Source organism: Grus americana, chromosome 23, assembly GCF_028858705.1.
Source record: "Grus americana isolate bGruAme1 chromosome 23, bGruAme1.mat, whole genome shotgun sequence".
NCBI classification, from domain to species: Eukaryota; Metazoa; Chordata; class Aves; order Gruiformes; family Gruidae; genus Grus; species Grus americana.
The window spans coordinates 220,488-237,296 of record NC_072874.1 but is presented as its reverse complement, the minus strand read 5'-3'; the positions used below and the strand labels follow the sequence as shown (position 1 = coordinate 237,296).

Here is a 16,809-nt window from a genome sequence, read left to right as displayed (position 1 = left end):
CTTCAGCCTCTATTCCCATCTGTGTATCTAGACTGCTGACAAGAACAGTTATAGTTCAATACTTTAAGAGGATAATGCTTTATCCAGTCCTCTGAGTGCATCCTGAGAGATCAGTTGTTTTTTCTGTTTTAGAAAAAGGTTGATAAATCATGGAGAAAACACAGCATCCTTCAAAATGTTAGCCTTAAAGGAGTTGCTCAGTAAACAGCATGATTTTTCCCCTGAGTGTCCAGAGAAGCCTTCCCAAGAGATCCCTCTCCTACAGGTGAAACGCAGGAGCAAACATCAGCACTCTTGGCTCCCATCCATCTCCTGCGTTAGCTGCTAAAGAACTAGGCTGCTGCTGCAGCCTCTCCTCTGGGAATAAGCAGTGTGCTGCTTTTAGGCACTGACTAATGAGTGGGCATTAAAGAAAAGTAAATTTTAAAAGTGTATCCCTCCTTATTCTGTCCTGCAATTGCTTCAGAAATGCACAGCAGAATCCTTAAACTGTTCAGATTTTCAAGTTCTAAGAGGTTAGGTTACTTCATAAAAACAGCTTTGGAAATGTAATTGTTGCTGAATAATATTTGTTCAAACATACTTGTAAATCTTTCCCTAGCTCATGTTCCATTACTGAAATTTTCCCTTGGCAAATTTTACACCTGGATTTTAGTTTTGCTGCTTTCTAATCCTAAACCGATAAAAAATACAAACCCCTCAGCTTTTGCTAGTAGTACAATTTTCTATAAATAAATTTCTTATAAAACAGTCCATGGAAAAGCACAGTTGTATGGAAAAGAGGAGTTGTTGTGGTAAATGCAAAACATCCCAAAATGCAAATGAAAATACAGAATTATCACAATAATATTTCCTCAGTAGACATTAACTTTGGAAGATACAAAGAAATGTGGGCAAGTATAAGAAAGAGAAAATAAAACAGGCTTTTATGGAAAAAAAATCTTTGTAATTTTATAGAATACTACTCTTTTCAGGACTATTTCAGCTGCAGAATCACTACTGGGCATCAGATCTTTGTTTCCATTTTCATGAATAGTTACCAGTCCAGGTTAACTTTTGCTACATAATGTTTTTTATTTTTCCCTGGAAAATTTTCAGTGCTTTATAATCCACTGTTTATTGTAAAGATACAGAGTTCTGATCTGCTAAAACTACAGTTTTCAATCCTTTTTTTCTTTTTTTCCCTAAACAAACCAGTAAACCAGAATAGATTCTTTTGAGAAAACATGAAGTAAAACAGTATTTTCATAAGAACAACACTGGAAAAACAGTAATGACACTTTTAAGCAGATACAATCATGAAGCAGTCTATCTCTGAATTGCAATTCAAATAAAGTGATCATACAAAATAACTGATGCTGCTATGAAGATCTTATAAAATCTTGCTATAGAGAGTAGTTTATTTACAGATAAACCAGACTCACCCTGTGAAGACTACAGTGAGAGTGCCTGTCCTCGTGAAAGGACAAAGGAGCGTTTCCTTCTGCCTGTTGATGACACTAAGAATGACTCTCCCCAAAAGAATGTTCCCCATGTTTGAGTGCCCATCCTGGAGTCTTAAATATAGCATCCTACCATGCCATCACAATGACAATGGGGAGACACGGGCAGGGGTTACGCAGTTGGAGCTGTTTACTGCAATGGCAACTAATCACAAACTCTTTTTCAGATTGGGCAAATTATTGTCTTTGCCAAATGATAAGAAAAGGAAAGATATGTGCCTCCAAAATCCAGGCATCAGAGTTTTGGATTATCCTCTGCTCATTTAGGATGGAAGCTCACAAAGCATCTAAAACAAATTATGAATATTTTAATCTCCTCCAGGAATTGGCATTGTTGCATAACAGAGTGAAATAATTTACTTTGATATCTCTTTAGTGAATGCCAACTCCAGCCAAATTATGTCAGTGTATAACTAGATCAGGAGCTAACAGCAGCTCTTATGTTTTGGTTGGCTGCGACTATTACACTTTCCTTATTACAGGCAAATAAACTCTTGCTGCCACATGAGCTTACATGTCCAGCTGCCCATGGTGGTATCTAAGAGGCTGGCGTGGGGTACAAGAACAGAGACTGCTGGTTTTCCATTTATTTGAGATAGGCTTGAAGTTTCAGCATTCAGGATAAACCCTTCCCAGCCATGTGGGAAGTGGGTGATATTTTTTGTGGTGTCAGAAGGAGAAACGAAGGTTTCAAAGTAGCAAAGCCCTGAGGCTGCAATACCAGTTTGTGAGCCAGATGTTTTCCAGCTACTTTTTATATGTTGAGCAGTCAGTGCATCACTAGTGGGCTTCTCACAGCTGCTAGAAGTCTGTAAAGAGGATATGTCAGAACACAAAATTGCCATACTGGATGAAGCCAAAGGTCTATCCAGTCCAGTATCCTGTCTCTTGAGAGTGGCCCGTAGCTTTTCCTGCACTGGACACAATGCTTTATTGTCACTAATAGTCCTGTCCCTATTAAATTGCCTAATTCCTTTCTGAACACTTTCTGATTCTGGCCTCCACAAAGCCTTGTGGAAATGAATTGCACCATCAAATCTGGCAGAGTTTCAGTTACCCTGCTCATATCAGTAGGATCCATTTCTTTCTTCATTTCACCATCCGAATAAAACAGCTGAAACCCAGCAGGATCAGCACTAGAACTACAAGGACTTCTGTGTGTGAAGTTTATTTAGTGGCTGCGTTTCAGACATTCCTAAGAAAGCAATGAACAGGTACTATTGAAGTCAGGCATGACTGAATTTGTTTGGTATAAGCTGAGCTGTCAAAGTGAAGGAACACTTTTCTTTCATTGATTTTAAACAATTGCATGACCACTTGAGTGCTTTCCTGAATTTTATATTATGAGAAGTAATGAGTAATTATCATCTATTCTGCTTAATATTAACATTTTCATTCATCTTTGTCATATCAACCCTCTGTTGTATGTTTTAAGGAAAAGAGTCTTAACTTATGCTCTTCTCATATGGATGCTGACCACTATTGTCACCTTTTTCTTACAAACATATCTTATAAACATGTCTCACAGCTCCCATTAGCTCAGTCTGAGACACATGGACATTTTAAATCATCTGAACCAGCAAGTATAAGGCCACTGCTTAGCACTGTGGTCCAGATGCTGCAGTTCTGCTGCATCATACCTCCCCATCACTAACAGCAATACTGTTAGGCCAATGTGATGCCAGAGCTAGAATATAAAGTCTATTTTGTCAGGGTCCCTAATACTTTCAGAGCTGCCCCTCAACTCTGCTTCATTCTGTGTCCAGAATTTGGAGCTTTTAATTTGTTCCTTGAGTAAGATTTTCCTCAAAGAACGTGTTAAAAAATCATTGGCGATTTTTTATAGTCTTCAAACAGGGCATCTTTCAATGCCAAAACAAATAATGAGTGAATAATGAGGGAGAACGTGAGCCTCAGTCTGCAGCAATATGTTCATTCCTGTGCGAGGATCCCTGGCAAGCTGTGAGCGGTCTGCTGGTGTGGGGAGTGGCGAAGTGGCAGCTCCCAGATTTAGCTGAGAAGACAAAGAGTAATACTTCGCTATAGGGTTACAGCTGCCACCTGCTATGCTGATATCCTTGTGACAGCTGGAACTGCAATGCTCACCTGTCATTGTCGTGACATCTGCCTAGGAATAAGCATGGTCTTTGTGGCAAGGCGCTTCTAGTTTTTATTATCTAGAGCTATCGGAACTGTTATCTGCAAAAGTCGAGATAAATGAGGGAACAGTCTGTTTTTAGATACAGATGGCTTGCATGGGAAGACCTTTGAAACAATGTTGAAATCCTGCTGTTTATCTGAAAGTGTCCTTACACAAAATGCGAATGAGATAATTAGATCCTACTGTAGCTGTTTGCTGTGATGCATTTTGAAACAAGCAAGGCTATCAATTTGATTCTGAAAAGCAATGAAGCTGAAGGCAGTAAGGCCAGCACATTTTGATGGGGGATGGACGAACGCTTTCCTTGCACAGCTACAATAAAGCTCAATAGCGTCAACATCTCTTTCCAAGCTTTTCTGAAGAGAAATAGTTTCAGAAGGGATTATCTTCCTGTTAAAGAGGTAACTCATGAGACAAGAATCGATCTCCGCCTGTTTAGTATATCAAGGCCTAAAAGATAAATATTGACATAGCCATGATCAGAGCAGGAAGTTTAAAATATTGCTGCCATAGAATCACAGAATCACAGACTGGTTTGGGTTGGAAGGGACCTCAAAGATCATCTGGTTCCAACATCCTGCCCTAGTGGACACGCTCCACTAGCCCAGGTTGCCCAAAGCCCCATCCAACCTGGCCTTGAACACTTCCAGGGATGGGGCATCCACAGCTTCTCTGGGCAACCTGTGCCAGGGCCTCACTGCCCTCACAGGGAAGAATTTCTTCCTAAAATCTAATCTAAATCTCCCCTCCTGCGGTTTAAGGCCATTCTCCCTTATCCTATCACTCCATGCCCTTGTAAACAATCCCTCTCCAGCACTCCTGTAGCCTCTTTAGGTACTGGAAGGTGCTCTAAGGTCTCCCCAGAGCCTTCCCTTCTCCAGGCTGAACAACCCCAACTCTCTCAGCCTGTCTCCATAGGAGAGGTGTTAATCACCTCCTTAAGACATGGCTTACAGAGTCTCTCTCTTGACTGCGTTCCCTGTTTATTACAGTTGCTGCTGTTTTAAGGTATTAGTGTTTTAAGGTATTCAAGGTGCCTGAAGAAGAGATAGACATTCCTGTGGGACACTTTGCATCTTTAGGCACCTACATACACTCTAAAAATCTGGTCCTAGGCTTCCTCCACCTCAGTTCCCACCTCTCTTCCTGGGGCACCAAGATGATACATTTATTGAGGGCTGGACATGATCAGACCCTATGGCACGGGGTCTGCAGAGGGATTTGAAAAGGTTTTCAAGTTGGAAATGTTGTATTTTTTTAGCGATATCTTCAAATGCTCTCCTAAGGTCCCCCTCCCTTCCATGCTACGCTGCCCATACTGACCGTGTGCTGAGGGTTATGTTTCACCACATGAGCCAAAATTTTGACATTGTGGCATTTGATCATTCCCTGAGTAGCATCACTGGGAATGTTGTTGATACTAGATATGCAGCCCACTGGCAAGTCTGAATAAGGTAATTGGCATCACTGGCTTGAAATGCAGCTTCTGCAGGGGGGAGTTAGTGGGGCAGAATGTTACCTTTGGGGTCTCACACTCCTTGGAAACAACAGCTGGGCTGCTGCAGCTCCTGTCACTGCAGCGTTTCTGTGGGTATTGTGTTTGATGGTATAGTTTGGACACAGAGTACATGAAACAGCTCAGACGGCATTCCATAAAACCTTTGATACTGGATGGTATGAAGTAAAGCTAGCACAATGGAAATGTCCTTCCAGGTTGCTGCCCAGACCATGCACATGTTCATACCTTTCATACCCTGTGCCATGACACCTCTTCACCACATCTGGCATTTCTACTTTTTGGCCTCATATGAAATGGCCATAGTGCTTTTTTGTTCATAATTGGTGCTGGAGTTAGGAGCTGAACCCTTGCCTGTAAAGTCTCTAAGACTATTCCTTTAAACCTGGGTTGAATCATCAAACCCTTTTACTTCATAAGGATATGGTTTATTTGCAAAATCACACCAAAGTGAGTGGAATTTAGCCTTTAGCCTCACCTTCCCTGGACTGAGAAAACACGTAAGTGCACTCATGGTGAGAACAGCTGAGTTTTGCTTCTGGTCAGCCCTTCTCTGGCAGTGCTGTTCACGTGAGTACTTCCCCATACCGTTCAAAGCCCTGCTTATTCCTATAAACGGTTTCAGTTCTCTAAAACTGATGTCATTAGAACACTCACACTTTTTCACCACACCAGTGGAATTCAACAGGCTGAACTATGCTTTCCTCTTAATGAAAAATAGTTGCCTCCTCTGTCCCCTGAATAAATACCATTTAGCTTGCTTTTGGTAAAGGTGCAGCGCTAAAGGAATTTGGCTCTCGGTTTACATTGGGTTTGGTTCATTCCAGCCCTGGAGGTTGGGTGTGCTGGTAACAGGAGCAGAGGAGGACAATCATAGACTCCTCTCTGTCATGTCAATGAAGCATGTTCCTCATCAACAATGTCTGTGAAGGGTGGGAGGAAGCAGCTCAAGACCTCCCTAGTCTCCTTTGTAGATTACTGAGTGCATGAATTGAGATTAGTGTAAATTGAGATTGAGGGCTGAACTGAGATTAGCGTAAATCCTCACATTCCTGCCTATGTGGAATGTGATCCTAGCTGCTTTGTCCTTGGGGATTTCAAGGGAAGAAGAGAATGTGTGACTATGTCAGAGAAAGAAGTGAACAGCACCTGAGAAATACGTCAGGACTGGGCCAACACTGCAGTAATCTGTTGCAGAGATGAAAAAGACTTTATCTCTCTCCAAGCATTAAAGAGCACAGCAGGATACGGGATGTGTAGTTTGACAGAATTGCTGCATCAGGAGCTATTACCACAGTTTTGATGACTGTTTTAAAGACAAAATCCATTTCATGGAAGTAGCCTATTGTTGTGCACAAATCATATATCCAAGGGTAGAGCACCAATATATATTTAATTCTTTTACTGTGCCATAATACATTTAATTGTCTTATCTTTTCCATACATCTGCACTTGAACTTCTTCAAAGGGTGGAAATATGTTGGACCTGGATCTTTGGTGTTGGTAAAGAGCAAATCCATTTCGGTTGTGAACTTCGCTAAATTTTCAGTAAGCTGAATCCAGAATTTGAACTTGAATCTTAACTTAGCTTTTAAAGTAGTCCAATTCATAAGCAATTTGAAGAATATCCAAGAAATAAAGACCTATTACTTAAATGCAAAGATACAGTATTGCAGTGTACCAAGAAGTAATTAGGTAAGAAAAGGCACGTATCTCCACAATTTCCTCCAGAATGATGGACAAGCAGTCTGACAACTCCGTGCCATGTTAATACATCCAAGACTAGCTATGTTATTTGCATTGTACTGTTTGCAGGGTAGACTACTATTTCATGCAAGCAAATATAATATGGATTTTAATAAAATTAACTCTTCCTAATAAAATTAAGTAATCCTAATAAAATTATGTGTTTTCATCCTGATCCCACAGTACTTTTAAGTCCAAATCTTTGAACAGCATAGTGAGAGGAGTGCCATTGTCCCCATCTGAGATAGTGTCTTGGGACACAACATTATTCAGTTTTGTGCAGCTTAGCTCCTTTGTTGCTGTTAACATTTCTGTTTCTTGAGTCTCTAGGAACTGCAATTTATTTCCAGAATGTGAGAAAGAATCTGGCAACAGCCACTGCTCCGTGTTGTTCTCTCCAGGGAAGTTTTTACCAGAACTGACTAAGAGGGGGAGAGCTGCTGACAGAGATGACAGCAATTCATCCTCTGCAACACAGTCTGTGTCAACTTTCACTGAAGACAGTAACAGTGGCAGTTCTACTGTCTGTCGTCTATAGCATCCTCCTTGTTCCAGCAAAGACAGTGACAGCTGGGACACATGCACTTTACTTTTCATCCCATCAGTCTGCAACAGCAGTTCCTGTGTATGCCCGGGGCTCCCCTGTAAAAGAACTGACTCTCTTGTGTCACTGCTGTTCCACAATGCCAAGTTTGGCCTCTGTTCTTTGTAATTCCAATCGCTGCAGGTGTGGCCCAGCATCTGAGTTATGAGCTTTCCACCAACAGGACTATCTGGAGAAACTTCCTTTAGAATTTGGTTTGGCTGCAAATTCTTCTTGTCAACATGGTCTCTGCCTTCGACACACACCCCATAGGTTACGGGCAGTATTTTGCTGGATGCAGCAGTAGGAACACTTTCCTCGGCTATTTGAGGAGTGTAACCAGTGGGAGCTGTGCTTGCCAAGCAGGGCGGCTGAGCGGCTAGCTGGAATGTCAGTGCATCCATCTGTTGCTGATAGACAATTTCTGGTGGACGGAAAGACCATGGTGGCTCCAGTGCTCTGTCCAAATGTTGGCTGATCTGTGATAACTGCACTTCAGGGATGAGAACTGAAGGTTTGGATAAATTAATGGGCTTTATAATATGCTCCACTGTCAGTGTAAGCGGCTGGAATGATGAAATCCCTCTGAAATCCTGTTGAAGTAGATAGACAAACAGGAGTTATTAACAAGAAGCTGTGACTTTGAAGGTTTGCTTTAGATTCTTTAAAATTTTCTTGGGAGAAATATCACTAAAAGCCAGTAATGACCAGGGATCCGCTCTGTTGACAAAAGAACTCTGTTTTTTTTTTTCCTGTGGAATCATGCTTCAGGGGAATACAGACATCTCTCATTATGCATCATGGCAACTGTGCAATCCTAAAATATGAGGAAGAAAAAATTCTCCTTTAACTTTTGCAAAATTTGGCCTTAGCCCTGGAGCATGGAAATAGATTGCCCCTAAGTTCATTTAGCATGCAGAACCAGTGCTTGCTACAGGAGGTGAAGGATAGGTGAGAAGGCCCAGAGTTTCAAGAGGAACTAGTGATTTAGGATGCCTCAGGTTTTAGTTGCCTAACCTGATATCTCCTTTAAAGGCGCCCAATTTGGGGGAAGTTCTGAGCATCCATCTTCTTGGGTCACTTAAAAACTGGAAACCAAAACTTTAAAAACTTATGAAAATTTTAGATTTAAGAGGAGAGGAAAGGGAACTTCTGGGATTCTGGATTTTGAGAGCTCTTCTAAAATATAAGTATAGAGCCCTGCTCTCCTGTAGTGACAATACAGTTTATTTCCATTAATAGAATAACCAAGATTCTTCAAGTCTGCAGACCTCTTTGCTGTCTTACTTTACAACTTCCTGTAACAAAGTTTCTCTACCTGTGATAGGATGACCAGATTTAAACTGCAGTGATTGCCTAGACAATTCTCCTGTCTGCTCATTCCTCCTCCTCAATTAGCAATGCTGTTTAAGTGCATGCACATAGTCCTGAGCATTTTAAAGATTTGCTGCAATGGCTTAAGAAAGAACACTTACCAAAGACATAGGCTGTGCACTGTGTTGCTTGATGTATTTGTAGATCACACAGCAAATTGCAGCAAACACCAGCACAGCACAGAATACAAGTGCCACGAAACAGTAGAGAAGCCACGTGTTGTCTGGTTAGTGGGGAAGGGAACAAGTGGAAAATGTAGCTTCAGAGAGTTGGATTAGAAAAACTGCATGATATTAGTGAAATGATTTTATAGGTCTAGTCTCATAGGACTAGATTTTTCAATTAGGAAAGTCAGTGTTGTTTCAAGATCTTTAGCACAGCTATGTTGTTTTATACCAGCTGAAAATCAGGCTCTTTTGTATATCCAATATCCGAGCTGGACTTTTAAATGAGCAGAATTAACAGCCTCACCTGCTAGTGTTTTAACGCAAAATACTTGAGATCTGCTGCTTCTCTGGAGGAGATGTATATATACTGTTCCATTATATTCAGTGTCTGGATCCAAGTTGGAAATTTCAAATTCTTTGTTTTGCTCATTCTTTGTCCACTATGTAAAATAAAGGCAAATTCTGTATTTTAGAAAGATTAAATGCATATGTTTTCTTCAAATCAGATTGCAAAATTCAGCATAAAATTTTATTTACTAATAAGGTGTTATAGGACTATAATAGTTCTGTATATATGGAATTCTAAATATATAATTTGCTTTCTACTGTTACTGTATTTAATTTTTGCATTTCAGTTCCTTAAGACTTGAAGTAATTAAGACATTCTATTTTTTTAGTCACCAGCAGTTTTACTTTTTGCTACTTATATAGTACCCTGGGAAACTCCAGTTTCTTTTCCAGAGTTTTAGAGGAATGCTTAAAGTTCCTCTTGCCTACTGAGAGTCAAAGACTCTGAGGTTTTCCCTTGTACATCAGAAATCTCATCCATCACATATAAACTCTGTTGTCCTTCTCCATTTTACATGAAATGTGATTTACAAAAGTCAGTGGGCTAGTGGCCTGAGGTTGTGCTTTACCTTTTGGTGTGTCCTTTGGTTGAATATTGTTAAGTGATAATCAACAGCACCGAATTTGCTATAAATGTCCTCTATGGTTAGCTGGTGGTCATCCTCACCTCTCAGTGGAGTATAGGGGGGCCGTATAAGAAACTTTATGGATCGTACATAAGGAATATACTCTACTTCTGGTGCTCCAATAATAGCTAGAAAACATAGAACAGGCAGTGTCAGCTGTTAAGATTAAAGCTGATACGTTATCGGATCATCTTATACACATCTTATACACACACCCCGGACTCACTGGAAATTATTACTTCCGTTTATCTACAAAAAGGTATTTGAGCTGTATTTCACTGAGCATAGGAGGAATCAAGCAACTGGAGATACTGTCTTCCCTCAGCATTCTGCCACCTTTAGCCAGTATTTGTCCCTAGAAATTCTCTCCCCTGGCTTCTCCTTAGGATTGTGCTCTCACTGTTTCCGTGTTGCTTCCCTATCCTGCACATGGACATCCTCCTTCAGGAGCGTGTGATGAGTGTGAAATCCCACCATGGGGCACTCAGTTAACTGACATCTAAATTCCTATTCCCATCCTACATCAGATTTTGTCTTTAGCGTAGTTCAGCTCTTTTGTATTTACAGTTATCTTCAGTGGAAGGCATATGCGATATCCAGCATTTAAACAGAGATTTAACCCAATCTATAACAACATATTTAAAAGCAGCATTCAGTATTTCTCCAGGGCCATCTATCTCAAAACTGGCAAACTGTAAAGAATGGCTCTGGGGGATTGGATCACCTCACCGTGGGTGCTAATGCTTATGCTGCAATGAAAAGCGAATGTTCAATGATCAAAGCAACTTGTGGCTCTTTCAAAGCTTATTCTGTGCACAAATATGAAGGCTTTTCATAATCATTGACTGCTAATGCCACCTTGAATTATTCTTGACAAATATGCAGTGGGAAAATTTTAGACACAGAGCTAATAAGAGAATTCCCAAAGGCTATGTTTTGTTTCCGCGGTAGAGCTCACTTGGTGGTTGGGAGTGTTAAGTATCCATTGGTCTGGCTGCTTATCCTGATTTTCAGGAGTTCACATTTCATAGCTTCTATGACTGTATCACTGGCTGTCCTCAGGTTGCTCATCATGTCTCTTGCTAGTTTCTTTCTCCCTCTCATCAGCCTTAGTAGTAGTTCTTCCTTCAAGGACATCTGGCTTTTCCTTTTCTCCTCTAATCCCACTTTGGTGTCGGACCTCAGGGAAGGCTCTGCCCATTTCCTCATTCGCTTCCTTGCCCAATAACAAGCCTTCTTCAGAGCTTCACTCCCTTCCTATCAAGCACAAAGTCTTGCAATACTGAAATTAGAGGAAATGCTGTCCTAAACATCAGTGAGACTTGGAATGAATCCCTAGCAACCAGGATTTAATAGATTTCAGCAGTGGTACGTACTCTCTTTTCTGGGTTCAAATCTTTCTGAGCGCACCCAGTTGGAGGAGCAGTAGTTCTGGCCAGAGGCCCTCACCCTGGCGTAGTAATGCTCCGTGAAGTTTTCTGTTTCACGAGTGAGATTGCAGAAAGGCTGCGTGATACTTTGGCACTCACGCTTGTTAAGCCAGACTTTTTCTCCATACCTTAGAACAAAAAAACCCCTTTTAGTCTGTTTGGTAGAACAGATGCAATACAACCCTTCTCCAGAATGATCCAAACAGGCTGTTTTGCCAGCTTTTAGTAGTTTTTAAATTCATTATTGCAATTAGCAAGTGGTGGGGAATGGAGTGGCAGAGAAACTTCCCCTGGAATACAGCCCTTAATCCGTTCCTGTTGATGGTTTCTGCGTGGATATTGCCTCGAGGAAGTGCAGCTTATTTCAAGGCACACACAGGAGTGTCCTGTAAGTCAGCAACTCTGGGGTTCTTTGCCCAGCTCTGACACGGAATGACTGCAATGCAAGTTTGCTGCAGAGTTTGTAGACCTACTCAAATGCAACAAAGCTATTGTGTAGCATTAGTTTGATTTCTCTTAGCTTTAGTGACTGAACCAGAGGAAGAGAATTGCTATTACCTGTATTTACAGTGAGGAAACTACAGAACAGAGAGAAGGAAGTTGCTGAAGGCAAAGAGTAGCTCAGTAATGGAGTAGTGCTGGCAAGCCAAGATGTAAAAGTATTTGCTTAACTGAGCATCATCTACCAGTTTAAATAATCCTGTCCTTTATTGAGTTCTTGTCTAAGAACCATTTTCATAACAGTAAAACAAGCAGCAGAAACAGCAAAATCAACTTTCTTGGCCCTTCTCTGTCTGAGAACAGTGGCCCTAAGAACAACAGAACTCCAAAAAAAGCAAACTTCACATACTGTTTATATTGGACATCAAATACAGTGCCAGGGGGAGTATCTGCTTCAGTTTCCCACGTCAGGATGTTCTCAAAGTTCATAGAAGAAAATGCTGCACGTTTCAGACATGGTGACCTCTCTGCAGTCACAGTGCCTAGGGGAACAGAGAAACCAGTATTAAAATGCATATTCTGGCATCTCAGCCCTCCGATGAATATGGGTCCAACGCTGCTCAGCCTTTTAGTGAACAGAAATATCAGGTATGCCAATTCCAGTTTGGTAGAGATGGGCTGTAAAGCAGAAGCTTGAATAGAAAAGGAATTCAAACCCTGAACACATCACTGTATAAAGTGTTTGTTGACTCATCCGAAAGAAATGTAAGTCAGGAATTTTTACAGAAAAACTTCAAAAACTCAGAGACAGAAACACAGTCTTTGAGTTCCTTATCAGGTTTCTTTTAAGGCAGTTAAATGGCTGGAAAAATAAGAACAGCAACCTGTTTTCAAGGTTAGGTTCATGTCTATGAATGTTTCTGCTTTCTGCCCAGACTCAGGGAAGTCATATACTGAGATCAGCTTCACATCATGGAAGATGTGACTGTCATTAACCTCTCATGCTCCATGTTTTATTGGATGGAGACTGCCTGTACAGAGTGACAAGCAAGGACCTGATGGCTGGACTCTGATCTGGGTGTGCCATGGTGAAAACAAACAACTAAGGTTCTTACTTTCTGAGCCCTATGCCTCTTCCCCATGGGGAGCGGCTTCTGGCTTTAGGAAGCAGACATGACAAACATGCCGCTGGTCTGAGCTGCCTCTGCAGAGCAGAATACCACCATGATCCACCTGCAGCAAACTGGCTGCGAGCAGACGTTGCAGAAGAGTGTCCCAGAGACTTGGCGCTCTCCGTCATGAGAATACACAGTGCAAAATTTTCTCAATGGTGATTCACAAGACCTTCTAACTTGGAGAGTAACCTTCAGAATTGATAAACTCTGTAAATTTGAATTATAGAGAAATCCTCAAAGACAGATAATTTATACATTACTCAACTCTTGGTTTGCAGTATTGATGAACACCTTGAATTTGTGTGGGCTTCAGCCTGCACTTGCTGAAAATGAACAGTCACATTATGGTGCTTGTAAATGGACACTCAAAATCAATGAGCCCCACCTCAATGAAAAAATGGTGTGATAAGCAAGTAAAAGTTTTACAGATGGGAAAACTGTGTACCAGAATGGGGGTGACTTGGACAAGATCACATTGAGCGGTTGTGGATGAGCAGGGACTAAACCACACTAGTTCCTGGATCCTCGCTCACTTTCCCTCCAGCTGCCTCTGTGGAGGAAAACTGAGTGTCAGCAGTTTAAACTAGCGTGCTGTATAGGAGAATTAGGCATAAAGACATAGCTCCAGCTCTCAGTCTTGTTGTGTACGGCATTTTGGCAGGGAAGCAACGCAGAATGGATTGCAGTCTAGTCCAAATTGTGTCCTGACCTCCTCTGCAGTTCTACACTTGCCTCGGCTCATGCAAGGCTCAAGCACAATCTTCCTGGTGAGGCAGAAAAGCAGCAGTCGGTATAAAGTGGGTGGGTTTCCCTGTCTGGCCACCCTGAAAACTGTGTCACCGGTACTCTGATCATATCAGAAGTAGGAAATCTCTGTCTTCCCACATTCATCCATATTAAAACAGAGTTATGCAAAGCAGCATAACGCAAGAACAGGCAAGTGCAGGCAGGGAAAACCCAGGATATCTCACAGCGTGGGAGTCCCTCTGTTTTAGAAGCTTTTGAAGGCTCCTTCCCTACAGTGTAAGATCATGGGCACAAAGGCAGATGAATAATAAGGCTGCTTGCTGAAAACCTGGCATTTGAAAACATACCAAGTTTACCCTTGATTCACCCAGGAGTACATTTGCCACATCTGGAGTAGGATTAAATGGCTTTTAGGGATACATTATTTGTTTGTACCTCTTTTAAAATCAGGGCTGTTCTTCTATTCATTTGCGTCTCCACTTAAGACACAGGGGGACTGATCCAAAGCCCCCTGAAGTCAATGAATATCCTTTACTCCTGTAGGATTTGGGTTGTAACACATCAGTGGCAAACGCTTTGAAGTCAAGGAATCTTTTCTTCTCCCTACTAATCCTTAAAGCACTGAGCACACCAACAGTACTTTGAAAATATTAAAGGGAGAGGGAAACACGGAAGAGACCTTTTGAACAACCTCAAACAACAGCTCATTCTTTAGGTCTTTTCTCTATAAACATGATTGAGCTACCTCCCATACCACAGGATCAAACAGAAACAACCATTATTGGTGATAGGAAAGAAGTCAGGACTTACCGAGCACTGAAAATACAGCCAAGACGATCAGAAATTGCTTCATGAATAACTATGCAAGCTGGGCTGGGAGAGCAGGCAGTTGATCCTGTGTACAGGTGAATCACCTTTTACATGAGATAAATTCTTATTTGTGAGGCCAGGTTGGATTTGTTGCCCAGTAACAGGCTGCAGAGCTACTATCCCGCCTGCATTCGGATCTGAGATCACCAGCTAAAGATGTGTGCGCATGTGTGAGAGAGAATGTAAGAGTAAAACCAGAATCGCCTCTCCCCTTTGGAGTATACACACCTAAGTGTACAAAGGTGCACAAGCCAGAGGCTTAGAAAATCCCGAGTTTTTGAAAGAGAGCCAAATACCATTTTGGTGATAAAGAGCTCCCTGCCTGGAATCCCTCACTGAGGTTTCTCAGTTTTGGGGCTTGCTTTTCTGGTCAGGTAACTTTGACCTGTTAAAACTCTAGAAATTAAAACCTAGTGCTGTACACCTCGTTGGTTTTATAACTGCCGCGAGCAAGACACCTATTTCCTTAGGAAATACCTTTGAATACTTTCTTAAAATGAAAGTCAGCCAGATCACTAGGTTTTAAGCTTTTCTGTTGTTCATACTGGCCTTGGATGGGAGCCAAATGACTAACTGTCATGTAGCCCTGCTGCTTACTGGGCAGAGCACAAGCTCCTCAAGTCTGCCATGACTCTGCACTACCAGGTGGCTGCAGAGGTTCTCTCCTTTGGAGGAAGGAGGTCGCCTTTCCGTAGGAGGAGCATGTGCTGTCCTGTGGCTTTTCTCAGAGGCCTCTGTAGACCTACAGCTTATCTTTGTGGCTGCTTGCAATACAAGGCTCTGTTCCAAGTATCGTGAATGCCATATGGTAAGAACTGGGAGTTCGTATGAAATCCAAAAAAGAAAGAGATATAGTTACTTTTTCATAGCGTTCTCAGTTTTTCAGGGCATTGTTAACTTACATTTTCAGGCTTTTCTCTGAAGAGGGAGAGGCATTTCCTTCTTTTGTCAAAAGTGAAAACTAGTTGCCTGTCTCCAAGAGATGTGGATTTAGAACCACCAGATGTGTGTAACATCTGAAGAACTGGTACAGCTACATGCTGCTTATTTTACCCAACATTTACCTCTCCTAAGCGGAGAAAGCTTCACGCATACAACCTGCATCTGAGGCTTATGAAACTCCCTTAGCCACTGCTTTTGAATTTTTACAGTGTAGCTGTTCCCTTGGCACAGACTGGATAACCTCCCTGGCTTATTTCTCTAGCTCACTTTATCCCATGGTCCTAACTGTTCGTAGTCCTCAGTTTTGCCTGGGACCATTGCATAAAGCTGAGGTTCCAACAAAGCAAAACCAACTGGACTGTCCTGAGCACTGGAAACTGTTCAAATTGTGATCGCTTCAGCCCTAGAAAAGCCTTAACAGAAAGATCTGCTCTAAACCACATAGGACAGCTGCACATTCAACTAATTCCTTACAAGCAGTGCTCTTATATTGTCTAAAGCCTATTTAAAGCTCCTAAATGCTAGATTTTTTTCTTATTATTACAAGTGAGTCCCAGAAGCAGCATCACACCTGCAGCCCATTTAATCAAAATACAAACCATGCGTACTTCTGAAGCTGAAAGCACACTACTTTCGCTATTCTATTCTTGCGGCCAAACCTGTGATAGAAATTACTAGCCCTTCTGCTTACTCCTTCATCTCATGGATTTCCTGTTCCTGAGGTTGTTTCTGTTCCCTGCCCTGCTTCAATTATTAACGGGGCTGTATGCTTCAGACCATGCCACTGATGCATCGCTGGCATTTCGTCTTTCTCATCTCACTCGGACAAACGCAGAAGCCTCACAGGTTTATTTAACAAGACACACCTATCCACCAGTATGGCCTACATCTAATTAAGTACAACTCTTTGTTAGGGTGTTTCCTGAATAGCTTGCTAAAGTATTTCCATTTTTTTCCTTCCTTCATGTCACTACCTCATGCTTCTGCTGTGTGATAACCCATGATAGGGCAGAGGTGAGGGACATTGTACTGCACCTGAGACTTTAGTTTTGAGAATATAACTTAAAACATTTCTGCCCTTATTTCCAGAGAGATGTTACCAGGAAACACCTCTCTGAATCTTTAGGTACCTGACGATCTCCAAAAGTTTAAAATTAAATTAATTAATTCGAAGTTTAAAA

General features: G+C 41.6%; 2 protein-coding genes across 4 annotated transcripts in view; both read right to left on the bottom strand.

Annotated features, from left to right (window-relative positions):
• The window catches only part of MYOM3 (myomesin 3), a 29,354-nt gene extending 27,838 nt beyond the window's left edge, over window positions 1-1,516 (bottom strand). Inside the window, exon 1 of the mRNA XM_054802611.1 lies at window positions 1,425-1,516. The gene's annotated coding sequence lies outside the window, so the exon portion shown is untranslated. The remainder of the gene's footprint in view (window positions 1-1,424) is intronic.
• Window positions 1,517-7,081: 5,565 nt separating this feature from the next.
• IL22RA1 (interleukin 22 receptor subunit alpha 1) lies at window positions 7,082-14,821 on the bottom strand. 3 transcript variants are annotated; one of them, XM_054802615.1, is made up of 8 exons: window positions 14,627-14,821; window positions 13,515-13,619; window positions 12,304-12,436; window positions 11,400-11,581; window positions 9,967-10,151; window positions 9,354-9,489; window positions 8,984-9,105; window positions 7,082-8,101 (listed from the first exon to the last, which is right to left on the bottom strand). In XM_054802615.1, the coding sequence occupies exons 3-8, from the start codon at window positions 12,381-12,383 to the stop codon at window positions 7,082-7,084; spliced, it is 1,725 nt and encodes a 574-aa protein (XP_054658590.1). In that variant the 5' UTR covers window positions 12,384-12,436; window positions 13,515-13,619; window positions 14,627-14,821. The 3 variants fall into 3 exon arrangements, with proteins under 3 accessions (XP_054658590.1, XP_054658591.1, XP_054658589.1); XM_054802616.1 differs by lacking the exon at window positions 11,400-11,581; XM_054802614.1 differs by lacking the exon at window positions 13,515-13,619.
• Window positions 14,822-16,809: the final 1,988 nt, after the last annotated feature.

Excerpts from the sequence above, each read along its gene's own strand:
- IL22RA1 (XM_054802614.1), bottom strand. The coding sequence starts at position 14,669 with ATGAAGCAATTTCTGATCGTCTTGGCTGTATTTTCAGTGCTCG. Across the intron at positions 9,490-9,966 it reads ACCAAAGGACACACCAAAAG|TGGACAAAGAATGAGCAAAA; the intron begins GTAAAGCACAAC and ends TATTTTACATAG. Across the intron at positions 8,102-8,983 it reads GTGCACAGCCTATGTCTTTG|GATTTCAGAGGGATTTCATC; the intron begins GTAAGTGTTCTT and ends CTACTTCAACAG.